Source organism: Aplidium turbinatum, chromosome 9 (genome assembly GCF_918807975.1).
Source record: "Aplidium turbinatum chromosome 9, kaAplTurb1.1, whole genome shotgun sequence".
Classification (NCBI taxonomy): domain Eukaryota; kingdom Metazoa; phylum Chordata; class Ascidiacea; order Aplousobranchia; family Polyclinidae; genus Aplidium; species Aplidium turbinatum.
In genome coordinates, this window is record NC_137480.1 from 18,027,986 (window position 1) to 18,042,760 (window position 14,775).

Below are 14,775 nucleotides of genomic sequence, written 5' to 3' on the forward strand. Positions count from 1 at the left end.
GTACCTGAAATCAAAAATAAATGTTGACGTCAATTGTTGGTGTATATATGACCACCAACCAGGGTTTTTCCCTTCTCTAGTAAACAAACACATACTGGCAGTAATATATTTGGAAAAGTGAAAACTACAATTTAAAAAAGCAGTAACTGTGAAGGTACTAGTATTACTATTACAAGTTATAGTGCTAAAGTCAGGGCTATGAATTCAAACAACAAATATATAGGCAACTCCAACTTCTTGAATTTTTTGACGGTCCACCAATAACTTTTGCTTTTGACTCGAGGGTTGCTAGATTTTTTCAGTAATGTAATTTTTCTACAATCACTAAAAATACACCTGGTCCATTCCTGTTAGCAAAATATTAAACATACACAACAACATTCTTAATGATTAAGATGATTAAGCAAAGGTCAAAGAGCTTCCCATAAAAGCCAAGTTTTAAGATTTTCTATGCCTGGTATTGATGAGTCTGTAAAACCGTAAGTGAAAGGTTTCAAAATAAAATAAAAAATAAGAACAGCAACACAATATAGTAAAGTGATGGCATATCCAAGTATTCCACTGACGTCACAAAAAACAGAGAGTGCACATGATTGCATTATGTGAAGAAAAATAGCACAAGGTAAGTACTGGTAAATAAAAAGTGGTTCTTCATCAGAAAGAACAAAATAAGACATATTAGAAAGCCACAAACCAGAAAATAGTAATACGCAAAATCGAAATTGACAATACATGTCATGTGGTTTGTAGAAGACATTAATTTGTTTAGAAATTGTTAGAAATAGAAAAAATAAAAGAAATGACATGCACATAAGTAAACCTCCGACCCAGCTCATCACGTTTGCAGTAAAACGCAATTCAGCTAAGTTGCCTGTTTCATTAAACCAATAAGCAATATTTGAACGTGCAAGCGGCCATTGATACCAGCGTGATGCAAAACGATGATCTCCTCGACTTTCTCTTCCCAAATACATTGATCTTTTTATATATTCTACGGTCATTTCCACATAATTCAAAGGATTAGAAATAAATAACCTTTGAATTGACTTTTTATCAGGTAATATTTCAGCATTCCATGGTGTCAGAGGAATTTCTAAATTGTCACGCCGATCCGCAACTACTTCTAAACAACCGGATCCCCATTGGGGGAGAGAAATGCCACTGCTGCTTAAATATGCATCAGTGCTGACATGATGCAGCATTACTTTGGAATGCAAATTTTGCCATTCATTAGAATTACTTTTTCTATTCAATATACTCACTTTCCATTCAAAGTTTGTTGGAAAAGATGCATTGTAATCTATAAAGCATGAAACTTCTTGTCTGTATTTAGACATTGGTGCAGCTACATCATGAGTGTTAAGTGGTTTATAATCCGCAAGGTGAACCAAAGAAACAATATCACCATGCTTTACAGACACATGATTTTCTAACGCGTCTATTGGATGAACTATTTTCCACACAGATGATGTAGTCGGGAGATGACAGCATGATACAACTTGTTGCGCCGAACTTCCACGGCCACTATCATATTGCAAAGGGTAGATTTGCGATTGGGACGTCAAGTAACACATGCCATATGGGGGAAGGTTACCTTCTGCTCGTAGTCGAACATTTGAACCGTATTTTACAATCACGTCTCCAGTTTTTAAGCCTGATACTAATGAAGCCTGAAAGGCTGAAGACATCAGAGTATCGTGCGGTCCACTGTAAGGTGTCAGAAAAATATGTAACATGATTATTAAAAAATATACAAGAGTAGGAATAAAGAAGACACTTGAAAAAATAAAAACACCTCGCAACAAAGAAGAATACAATGAAAAAGTTATGTTTGTAAAATATTGCCATGACTTAAGCATTGCTAAACCAATAAACACATATGACAAAGAAACACATGATGAATTAACTGAAATTGCCAGTCCAAAAAATATGTGTGATGTTACATACATAATACCAGAGTCATACAAAACAGCACGCAATGACAGTGCAATTAATAAATGCTGAAATGAGTCTGAAACAACCATTTTACTCTGCACAATGAAACCATTGTCAAATGCAACAAAAAATGATGCAAGTGAAGCTGCAAAATAAGAAAATTTCATAGCCAACACAATGCTAAACACTAGAGGTATCAAAAGCACACCAAAAGTAATAGGAAAAAATCGTAAAAACGCTAAGTTACGTGTTGAAGTAATTTCCTGTCCAATATGTGTCCATGTTTCTGCTTGCTTTAATTCCTTTGAAATCAAGGAACACATAAACATTCTGAAAAGTGGTGGCTGCTTATCATAATGGAAACGCTGTTTAAAATACAAGCTACATATTGACCCACTGTGAACTTCATCGAATACAACAGATGATGGATGTGACAAATTTTTGAAGCGACTGTATATTTCACAACAAATTAACATTCCTATCAATACTGAAGCATTGCATTTAATTTTGGAAAAACAAGTTTGTGATACAGCTACAATCATAACTGTACTACAATGCTATTTTACCACCTGTAACAAGTTTTTAATAAAAAAATAAAAAAAAATAGTTTTAAGAGTTAAGTGAGGCTTCCCGTGACGCACCGAGTATTGAACGCGGGCCGGTAGAGTGAGGCACCACTCCACTGACCGCTACGCCACTCAATACGCCAGCTTATATAATTTTTTTTTTTTTTTATTCTTCTTCTTGCTTATGAGGCAGCAATTCAGGTAACATCTCCCAATTGTTGCAACCAGAGCAGTGTCTTCATATCAGGGTCTATGAGAACATGTGAATCTCATAGACCCTGATATGAAGACACTGCTCTGGTTGCAACAATTGGGAGATGTTACCTGAATTGCTGCCTCATAAGCAAGAAGAAGAAGAAGAATAAAAAAATTATATAAGCTGTAGTATATATCAATTAACATATTGCGTCAAACAATATGTGATAGCTGCAAGATTTCTCAAGTTCTTGCTTGCATTAGCTGAAAGACATTGCCTTCTGTTATATTGGCATGATGGAGTAGTAAATCTCACTCATTGATAACCTTTTTTGTATTTTGGATGAAAGTACACTACAGCTACTGCGAATTGATCTACAGGTAGAACCTATTACACAGGCCAACAAAAAGGATAAAAAAATTTGTGTCTGCAATATAAGATGTGATTCGGGGTATATGGAGACTGCTGATTTCAAAAATCACATCAGATTTTACCCATCACATCAGGTTTTTGAGATTTTTGCATGATATTTTTTTTCATAATATTGGCTTTTTGGCCGAATTTTTTCTTACTGTTACTGTTTAATAAAGACCTTATGAGCCAATAGTGTTTGAAAATTTGTCATAATCATAGAAATGATTTTATTTTGTATATATGTAACATTTGGAGATGTATGATGACACCATGACCATTGGAGTGGCCGACCTATCTTCAGAAGGTACACTAGTCAGAAGGCCCTCTAGCTAGATGGTCCACTGGTCAAAAAAGTCACCTAGGCCATTTGGCTAGTGGACTATCTGTCTATGGTAGACCATCCAACATGTACCTTCTGAGAACTGTCCATAAACCACCCCTTACAGACAGGGTTACATTCACTTTTACCTGAATGTTTAGTAGCCTACCACTCCACTTTTTGATATATAACATCGGTTTTATCTTTTTTGCTGAACGTGGAGATTTAAATGTGAAACTTGTCTATAACTCATTCTTATTTGAATTTTCATGTATTCAGATTTTTTCATGTTAGCAAGGTGTTAATTCTGTTTGTGGTGTGAATAAGTAGCAGGATGGTATCTTCAAGGAGAAAGTGTGAAAATGACCCTGATGTTTTTTGTTACATAGGCCTATGTGGCAGTTATACTGTTTCTAACCTCACAACCAGTAGCGGTCGTCAAAGCAGACTACGCCGACTTAAAAACGGCGTCCCACAGGGCTCAGTCTTGGCTCCTCTCCTGTTTAACATATACACCTACGACTTGCCCCCCACCATCTCCAGGAAATATGCTTACGCAGACGACCTGGCACTCCTGCACTCAGCAGGAAACTGTCAGTCAGTGGAGAGGAACCTCAGCCAAGACATGCAAACACTATCAGCATACCTCCAGAAATGGAAGCTACAGCTCAGCAAGTCAAAGACAGTGTCGGCAGCCTTCCACCTTAACAATCGAGAGGCACAGCGTGAGATAAACATCAACATTAATGGGGAACGCCTGCCCTACTGTGCTGAACCTACATACCTCGGCATAACCCTGGACAGGTCACTTATGTACCACCGGCACTTGAAGTCACTGCGCAAAAAACTATCTACACGCGTCGCACTTTTGAGGCGAGTGGCGAGTTCCGGCTGGGGAGCTGGTGCTAAAACTCTTCGTACAGCTACCCTAGCCCTTGTTCATTCCACCGCTGAGTACTGCGCGCCGGTCTGGTGTCATAGTTCTCACACCCACCAGATTGATACCGCCATCAACAACACACTGCGTACTGTGACTGGATGCCTGCGTCCCACTCCAACGGACTGCCTACCCATCCTAGCAGGCATCCAACCCGCTGAGCTACGCCGTAAAGGAGCCACAATTTCTCTCGCTCGCCGCGCTTTGGACCCCGACCATATCCTCCATGCAACATTCAAGAGACCACCAGCTATAAAGCAGCAGCTGAAATCAAGACGCCCCTTTGTGCCTGCCGCACAACAACTCCTGAAGAACGGAGAAGAACTTGGTTTAAGTGCGGCACACTGGACGAACCATATGTGGAACACGGAGTGGCAAAATCACACCTCCACGCTCCGTGACTTCATACCCGACGCCGCTCCCTGTCCACCAGGGATGTCCCTCGCAAGGCTTGCATGGGTCAGGCTTAACCGCCTGCGAACTGGCGTCGGCCGCTTTCGTTCGGACATGCACAAGTGGGGCCTGGCTCCTTCATCAGAATGCGAGTGTGGTGCCACTGAACAGACCGCAGACCATGTCATCCACCACTGCCTAACCCACCGGCCTCCACACGGTGCGCATGGTCTGAGGGTCCTGGACGACGAGACTGCTGAGTGGCTGAAGATTTCCTGCCCTCCAATCTAGCCTGGAAAGATCGCTCATACGCCATCATCATCATCATCATTGTTTCTAACCAAAGGCAAACCACAAGTTTTGTGAAACAAGCATATCTTGCATACTTTAAAATTCGTCTGGGTGATCAGGAAAAATCATGGGCTCCATAAACTGCATGTAAAGCTTGTGTGGAAAACCTAAGACGATAGATCAATGGAAATCCTAAATCCAGCCACAACATTCACGAAAATCATGCAAGCGAAAGTTTGTCCCAGAGTAACGTTTCCCAAATATATATGCAATATGCATGTGAATTTCCTTTTTTCTGTAGAATTAAACCTATTTTTAAGTGTATATTCTATTCAATTTCTTCAATTTTCTTTTTCTTTGCTGGCTCAAACATATAGCAAATGACATTACAAACACACAACTGTAGCACCAACAAAAGGAAAAGTTGGCAAAACTAAAAGGTTTAAAATATGCATTGGGGATTTACACAGCCACCAAACCTACTTCTTAACACGAAAAAAAATAACAATGTATAGCCTACTCTTGTAAAAAAAGGACGTTGAACGTTTAGCGTTAGCAGATAAACTTTGAAGAATTGGGTTTAAGTTACCAGACTTCTATAAAATTTAAAAAAATAAACAGGTCTTGAAATACCTCAATGTTTTCATTAATATTATGTTTGTATCTCTTGTGTAGACTTTAGAGTTTATCGTGATGCATTTAGACTTTATCGCAGACCTTGTTGACAAAAAAGGGTTTAAATTCCATGAAACGCCATAGTTTACCAATACAGATCAGGAGTCGATTTTACCAATTTTTACCAAAACATCATTCAGATATCATAAAATCCTGATGTGATACAAAAAATTAGATGTGATTTTTGAATTCAGCACCCAAAATATATAATACCCTAGAATGGCATTTACTATGCTGACACAAAAAGTGTGTTGGCTTGTGTTATTACACAAAATTTAGATGTTTTGAGGTGTGTTGAGCATCATACCCTATCAACTAAATTATTTTACTTAATTGATTGTTATTCACAATAAATAAATAGGCAACATAATACACCAGTAGTGAGGTATTTACTTCACAATTATTCTGAGACTTGAGGCATCTTAATATGACAATCTAAGCCAATCTTGGTGAAGTTCAGAGTAAAAACTAATATAGCCTTCAAGGCTTGCATCATATTTTACATTCTGATAAAATTCATAAGTGAACACAGCAAAAGGAAAAAATTCGCCATTATGAAGCTCTTTGCTTCACCCGAAGAGTTGCCTAACAATGCAGTTGGTAAGCATACCGTAAGTTAAATGGTGAAAGAAGACATCAGCTATGTTACAAATATCATCATAAAAAGAAAATTGCAGAAAAATCCTCAATTAATGGGGTTCGAAAAATCTGCATCCAGTGCTGCATGTATGATTTGAACAGTTATGAAAATGTTATGATTTGAGTCCAACACTACACTACTACGATACCTCAAAAATAACTTCGATTTGCCTTGTCGCAAAGCTGCCAAGAAACCTTTACACAACTAAAAAAATGAAAAAAAATCTTGCAATTGCTCAGAAACATGCCAACTGGACTCTCGAACTGGTGAAAGCAACTTTCAAGAGTTTTTCTGGAGTTCCACCATGGTGGGGCATTCTTCATCATGTAGGCCAAGTTGATTCAACCATAGATTTAAGGTTCTAACTTAACACCCAGAGTCCAGACTCAATCATGATATACAGGAATTTTTCGGGTGAGATAGGAAGGGCTAACCTTTACTATTTTCCCAAACAATAAAAAATGAATGATGATCTCTACATGCAAGCTGCCGATACACAACTAAACAGCACCCTTTCAAGCATTGCAAAAATGTTCTTACCACTCAGCCCACTGATCTAGACTTAAAACACAATGAATCAGCACATGAAATTACTCTTGCAGCTCTCGCGTAGCAATGTGACCTTGGATAAACAGTTCATCAAATGTAGTAGTATAGCCTAATGCAGTAAGCTGCTACAGCACTATGCATAACTGCCACACAAAAATCACCACCTGAGTATGTGCGGTACCGCTACCAACATCTAACGTCATGTTTTGTTTCGCTTCATGGGTGGCATTCGTGCGCGGGTTAATATTTAGACTGTAGCTTTTTGAAAAGAGAGCGAGTTGAACACTAGTATGAAATCCAGGTGCTGGTTAAAGATCGGCCGCCTTGGTCAGTGACGTCACGAAAATATGTGACGTCATGCAAAAAAACGCAACTACTTTTAAGAAGGGTGCAAAAACGCGGAATAGAAGTAAAAGCGGAATGCGTGGTGATTTTTAACTTAAACTGTACTATTTTGTACCAATTCTCAGAGAGTATGTCTACTTTCACGTTTATATGTTATCTACAAAACGAGAAATCGTTGTTCAAACGTAACCGCTCGACGAAGCTTTTTTTCCAATGCATTTTTCAAGGCGATTCGATCGTGGTTCAGTATCAGCCGCCCACAGTTTGCTGTGATCGATGAATACTGCCTCCACCAAATATGCTGTAGCTTTCTCATTTCTGCTCGGATTCTAACAATTTTACTATCGTTGGATGGCATTATGCTTCATCTACTCGAATGGATTAATTGCCAATCTAAAGTAGGCATTATATTTATGTAGCGCTAACTTAAACTTTACTATTTTGTACCAATTCTCAGCAATTCAATTTTTACAATAAAAATACCAAACCAACACAAATTAAAAGAGTATGTCTTGCTTTATTAACCTAACAACTTTCACGTTTATATGTTATCTACAAAACAAGAAATCGTTGTTCAAACGTAACCGCTCGACGAAGCTTTTTTTCCAATGCATTTTTCAAGGCGATTCGATCGTGGTTCAGTATCAGCCGCTCACAGTTTGCTGTGATCGATGAATACTGCCTCCACCAAATATGCTGTAGCTTTCTCATTTCTGCTCGGATTCTAACAATTTTACTATCGTTGGATGGCATTATGCTTCATCTACTCGAATGGATTAATTGCCAATCTAAAGTAGGCATTATATTTATGTAGCGCTAACTTAAACTTTACTATTTTGTACCAATTCTCAGCAATTCAATTTTTACAATAAAAATACCAAACCAACACAAATTAAAAGAGTATGTCTTGCTTTATTAACCTAACAACTTTCACGTTTATATGTTATCTACAAAACGAGAAATCGTTGTTCAAACGTAACCGCTCGACGAAGCTTCTTTTCCAATGCATTTTTCAAGGCGATTCGATCGTGGTTCAGTATCAGCCGCCCACAGTTTGCTGTGATCGATGAATACTGCCTCCACCAAATATGCTGTAGCTTAATCCATTCGAGTAGATGAAGCATAATGCCATCCAACGATAGTAAAATTGTTAGAATCCGAGCAGAAATGAGAAAGCTACAGCATATTTGGTGGAGGCAGTATTCATCGATCACAGCAAACTGTGGGCGGCTGATACTGAACCACGATCGAATCGCCTTGAAAAATGCATTGAAAAAGAAGCTTCGTCGAGCGGTTACGTTTGAACAACGATATCTCGTTTTGTAGATAACATATAAACGTGAAAGTTGTTAGGTTAATAAAGCAAGACATACTCTTTTAATTTGTGTTGGTTTGGTATTTTTATTGTAAAAATTGAATTGCTGAGAATTGGTACAAAATAGTAAAGTTTAAGTTAGCGCTACATAAATATAATGCCTACTTTAGATTGGCAATTAATCCATTCGAGTAGATGAAGCATAATGCCATCCAACGATAGTAAAATTGTTAGAATCCGAGCAGAAATGAGAAAGCTACAGCATATTTGGTGGAGGCAGTATTCATCGATCACAGCAAACTGTGGGCGGCTGATACTGAACCACGATCGAATCGCCTTGAAAAATGCATTGGAAAAAAAGCTTCGTCGAGCGGTTACGTTTGAACAACGATTTCTCGTTTTGTAGATAACATATAAACGTGAAAGTTGTTAGGTTAATAAAGCAAGACATACTCTTTTAATTTGTGTTGGTTTGGTATTTTTATTGTAAAAATTGAATTGCTGAGAATTGGTACAAAATAGTAAAGTTTAAGTTAGCGCTACATAAATATAATGCCTACTTTAGATTGGCAATTAATCCATTCGAGTAGATGAAGCATAATGCCATCCAACGATAGTAAAATTGTTAGAATCCGAGCAGAAATGAGAAAGCTACAGCATATTTGGTGGAGGCAGTATTCATCGATCACAGCAAACTGTGAGCGGCTGATACTGAACCACGATCGAATCGCCTTGAAAAATGCATTGGAAAAAAAGCTTCGTCGAGCGGTTACGTTTGAACAACGATTTCTCGTTTTGTAGATAACATATAAACGTGAAAGTAGACATACTCTTTTAATTTGTGTTGGTTTGGTATGAATTGCTGAGAATTGGTACAAAATAGTACAGTTTAAGTTAAAAATCACCACGCATTCCGCTTTTACTTCTATTCCGCGTTTTTGCACCCTTCTTAAAAGTAGTTGCGTTTTTTTGCATGACGTCACATATTTTCGTGACGTCACTGACCAAGGCGGCCGATCTTTAACCAGCACCGAAATCCAGTGTCATACCCAATTACCCATGTTTCTAAAAGTAGTGTCATGTCAAATTGTGGAAGTGTGGAACAAACGAAGAGCCTGTTCAATTTTCCAAAATAAAACCAGTGTTGCCAAAAGGAATTTGTCCAATGTTTCAAAATTTCTCGATGTTACTTGTATTTTGCAGCTACTGTGTTTGTCATCGCCGTGCGCCTCCAAAAAGGCATTTTTATTTAGAATACCGGTACAATGTTTTTTTGAGAAAAATTTATTTTCTGACTTTTTTCCAAGACTTCAAATTTCTTCAATTGCAATTTCTTGTCCCAAAAGATGTGAAAATTTTCCCGATTTTCAAGGTTTTTGGGGCTTGGGGAACACTATTTCCCATGTGATTACATTGGTTTGGACTCCACAAAATTGCCAACCTCTCCAATGTCGTTTTACATCAGGCAAGACCATGCTATATTGTTCTGGTTTAAGTTTAATTTTTTTATTTCAAAACTTTGCAAAATGTTTCATAAATTTAAACGGGTGTTTTTGCCAGCTTAAAAGAAAATGTTCGTTTTGTCATTTCATTTTGAATCACTTTTGCAACATGAAAAACGTAAAAAATGTTCATATTAATGTTTGTTTAGATGATATAGCCTAGGCCTAACTGAAACATCAAAATGTCTAAGTTGATTGTCAAATTCAATTGACTTTGCTTCTTCGTGTGTCACCATAGTTGGTGTCACACAACCGTAGCGCAGAGCTGAAGAGCATCATGTAAGCTCTTGCTCTATCGTTGAACTCTGCCAAAGCTTGTGCAAGGCATTTTGCTTTTTGGTCGTGGCAATCGGGGATGTTGTAGGCCTATCCTTTGCTCATGTTCGCTTTTGCAACCTATCGTCCAAAGCAGAGAAGGCTACCTTCAGTGTTGCATCATTGTTTTAGATCTGCCAAAGCCAGTTCTTATACAGTTGATACCGGTACCAATGGTGTAGCTACAAAGAGGCTTGGGGGAGCAATTTCCCCAAATAAACTATTGCAACCTTTTAATAACATTTGCATTACATGTTGAATAACGTTTCATTTACGTTTCATAAACGTTTGGCTGCATTTTGTAGCTATATTTTTAAATAAATTCTTTGCTTCAAACATAAAAGTATTTGCCTCCCTCCGACAATTGTTGTGCCCCCTTAACATTTTCTTTTTAGCCACGTCACTGGTTGAAGCATCGCCAATACTTCCATGGCTCATGGTTGCCGCGAAAAAAGTTTTCAATGGGAGAGACAGAGGCAGAGCTCTTTTCCTACCATTGTTGGATTCGCATATTGGCGGTGTCCTTGTCCTGGCCGAGTGAGATAACAATTCTATTCAATTTGGACTCTTGGACAATTTGTAACTTGGACTTAATTACCTGCGTGCTGAAGTTTATGTATTTAGTGGGTGTCCCAAATCCATGTTTTGAAAAGATCTTTCTTTTTCTTTGAGTAGCCCGTTGAGAAGACAATATAAAAATTGTCAATCTGGCAACTTTGAACGTCACCTCGATCACGTGACATCGTTTCTCTCGGGCGTTCAGGCAAATTATAAACACTGATCACGCGTTTGCTTGAAGATGATTGGATAACACTGGATACACGTGAAATTTACGCCTGATACCTGCGTGGCTCGTGTGTTGGTTCAGACAAAGTTAAAATTTTCCTTCTAGCTATTGTATGATGATTTGCACCTGCGATAACATGTGCGTAGCCACGGGTTTCTGGGGAATGCAAACACTCAGGGCCGTTGAGAGAATAATTTGGTCCCAGTACCAATGAGATTCTCGGGCCCCAAATTAAGACACTTCTAAGAAAATGCACTATATCCAAAGAATGCCCGGCATTTTTTTTCAATTTCTCGGTCCCTTAAAATCATCACGAGTCCAAAAGTACCCTCCAAAATTCAATCTTGCCCCCACCAAAGAGTAGGCTAATGGTTTCAACACATAATAGGATAAGCTATATTTGAACATAAAAAGTTGAAACTGACATTTTATCGCAGTCCATTCACGTGTCTTCGTTCATTTGTTTATTCGAAGAGGCAAACTTTGAAGAGAGCAGGTTTTTTGTTGATAATCGAATTAAGAAAACATTTTGCATAGAATTTACGTTATTTTGTGCGAAGCGCTGTGTTTGACGTCAAAAGGAAAGAAAGATTGCTTAGCTATATACAAAAATCTCTTTAAAAATCATTCATTTAAAAGACTTTAAAATTTAAATGTTACCGGTTCGTTACTATTTAAACTTTACGTTACCGTACTCCGTACTCCTCTTGCCAGACGCAGGGCTCTTTGTACCTTTGCGTGTCTCAGGCAAATCCAGCCCCCATCTGACACTGTGGAGTGTTATGTGGCACGAAGCAGCTACCCTACTTCAGTAAGCTACCACAACCCAGGGTCAACTTACCTTAGTCGAGCAACCCAACATCGGGAGCTCTCACATGTAGGCCTAAGGCTTTGATGATTAAAAGGTTGAGGACGTAGTTTACTGGGATATCAAACGTTAAATAACTTAGTTAATTAAATGGTAGAATAGTTCTACTTGTGAGAGGATAAGTTAGATGAAAATTCTTGAACTGACGAATGGTTTACCACTTCCAGCACATAAACAAATCAACTTCTAATCTAAATAGCATGCGTCTTGGTTGCTTTCAAAATAAGTAGCCTATACAAAATACACTACTAGCCTACTACTTGCATGCAACAGCTACTTTACTGTTTGCAATAACTTCCACTTTTACAATCTAGCTTATTCAACATTGGCTAGACCTCCTCTGCAATCATCTTCAATACACTTTTCATTACAACTTTTAATCCCCATAATACACAACTCTAATAAAAACTGTAATCAAATCATGCGGCTATTTATAGCAGCTTAACAGTTTAGCTTGAACCAGAAGCTTCCAGAGACTATCATCTTCAATACACTTTTCATTACAACTTTTAATCCCCATAATACACAACTCTAATAAAAACTGTAATCAAATCATGCGGCTATTTATAGCAGCTTAACAGTTTAGCTTGAACCAGAAGCTTCCAGAGACTATGGGGTAATATTACATCACAAAAACTTATTCTTTTGGTCAACAAGTCAAAGGTCTTCAAGATAACATGTAGGCTACACAAATTTTCTAGAATCGGATATCATAATAAACGATTGCGTAACTAAAGGTTACTATCGGTCGGTAGGCCTAATCGTCGAAACACCACAACAAAATTACACAATAAAATAGTTTACCTATTTTAGAACATGAATGTAGCCTGCCGCGGGACTACGTAGCTTAATAGCTACATATAGGCCTATTGATTGTGATAGCCTAGCTATAACATGGGTTGTCACAGAGGGCAAAAGCGACAAGCCTGTTTTAAATAAAAACAACATTGCTTGAGGAACTTTTAATTTTTTTCCATACAGAAAGATACCGTGTTTATGATAAAGCGCATTAGGCTACTACACTCCCTGCCTCCTCCCTTCAAAAGCAAACCTAAACAGATCTTTCAGTGCAAAAGCGAACAATAAAGTTGGACGCTTCGTCAGAGCGAGTGTTTGCAGACAGTGGCGGACCCAGTGAGGAGAGCATATGTCCCCTTAAAACACAGAAGAGTAACTTTATTCACGGTATATTTGCAAGGTGGGATTAATGTGGACGTAGGCCTACAGACCATCTGTTTCGGTGAAATCATCCCCTCAAGGCTATACTTTTTGGAAACGACCCTGTTTGTAAACTACGCGAGAATGTCAAACGAGAGAGCGATGTTTTTTATTTGTCTTTCCAGCAGGAAAAAAATTGCATAATTACACAAAAATAGCCTACAATGCACAAAGGACTAACAGCACGAATTAGCCTACCTTGCGGTTTTCTATAGTCTATATGCTGCCTGTCATCCAATAGCAGATGACTGTTACCGTATTGTTTTGTTTGTTTGTTTGTTTGTTTATCTTTATCCTGCATTGCGGGAAAGCGGACTTGAGCGCTATGCATCGGTGTACGCCTTCCGACGTACACCTGACCCACGCTGCAGTCGACGGCAATGTCTGTTTCCGGTTGTCTACTCTACTTATGACTTAAATTTGGTACTACCCATTACTCGAAATCGATCACTAGGTAGAGGCAATTATCGTAAAGTTTCTTGCCCAGAGAAACAACAGCAAGTGCGGGTGGCTGGAGTCGAACATGCAGGCTCTCGACTGCGAGCCCAACGCGCTAACCACTCGGCCACGGCTAAAGTACAATTGAGTAATTACGTCAGTAATTAATACGGAAACTTTGATCTGAAGTTACTTCAATTTTAGAAAATTCAACTTTAATCTTAGGAAATTTAAGAGTGAGCTATACATTGTGGGATTTAGAGTAAACAGCATATTGCATTGTTATAGCTATACAATCCACACAGCCTACTTCTTTTGGGGATGTAAAGGCAAAACAAGTGTGTTACACATAAAACAAATGTTATAGGCCTACACACATTTTCTTCTGTTTGAAGACGAGAGGGCTATTCATAAGAGTCAAATAAAAAGTTTTTGTAGTGTTGTTTAAAAGAGTTCATATGCAAGTTCTTCATTGTTTGGTTAATTTCAGTCCAAATTATGATCCCTCAAAAAGACACCAAGATTGTTGTAGGTGAGTTGACGCATGAATTTGGCAAGTTCCAGTTTGTAGGGCCTATCTTCCCGTTTTAAGACAATTGTAAAGACTTGTATAGATTACTGAGCAGTGACGATCGGTGAGGGAAAGCAAGGAAAGCAGTGCTTACCTTAGCAAAAACTATGCAAAATATAATGACTGAATTCTAGGTTTAACTTCTTATTATTTTTATCACGTCTATTTTAACTTGAAAATTACTGTATTCGTGACTAGAATTACTCGTAACGCTTGTGAGTAGTCTAAGTCCTCACCAAACCGCATGTCTTGCCTATAAATGCCAATTGACGCAAACGCTTCTGTCAGAAACAATCACTGAGGCTCCAGGTAAGCAACTATCAAACTTGCTTTCCCAGATTCAAAAATGTCAAAAAACGCCTTCGTTTTATCCAATCATCACTCGTTTTGCAAAACGTCACCAGCTGCTTAGCCAATCAGATGTGTTATGGTTATGGTAGGTTAGTTGTGCTTTCCCAGTGACGTCAATGCGTACATTCGCTAGAGCGACTAGACTAACTC

At 38.4% G+C, this 14,775-nt stretch overlaps 1 protein-coding gene across 1 annotated transcript; it reads right to left on the minus strand.

Annotated features, from left to right (window-relative positions):
* Positions 1-4: 4 nt before the first annotated feature.
* Positions 5-9,636, minus strand: LOC145776748 (protein O-mannosyl-transferase 1-like). The gene is made up of 3 exons (XM_082587974.1): positions 9,633-9,636; positions 6,738-6,795; positions 5-2,385 (listed from the first exon to the last, which is right to left on the minus strand). Exons 1-3 carry the CDS (start codon positions 9,634-9,636, stop codon positions 411-413), a joined length of 2,037 nt encoding a protein of 678 aa, XP_082444100.1. The 3' UTR covers positions 5-410.
* Positions 9,637-14,775: the final 5,139 nt, after the last annotated feature.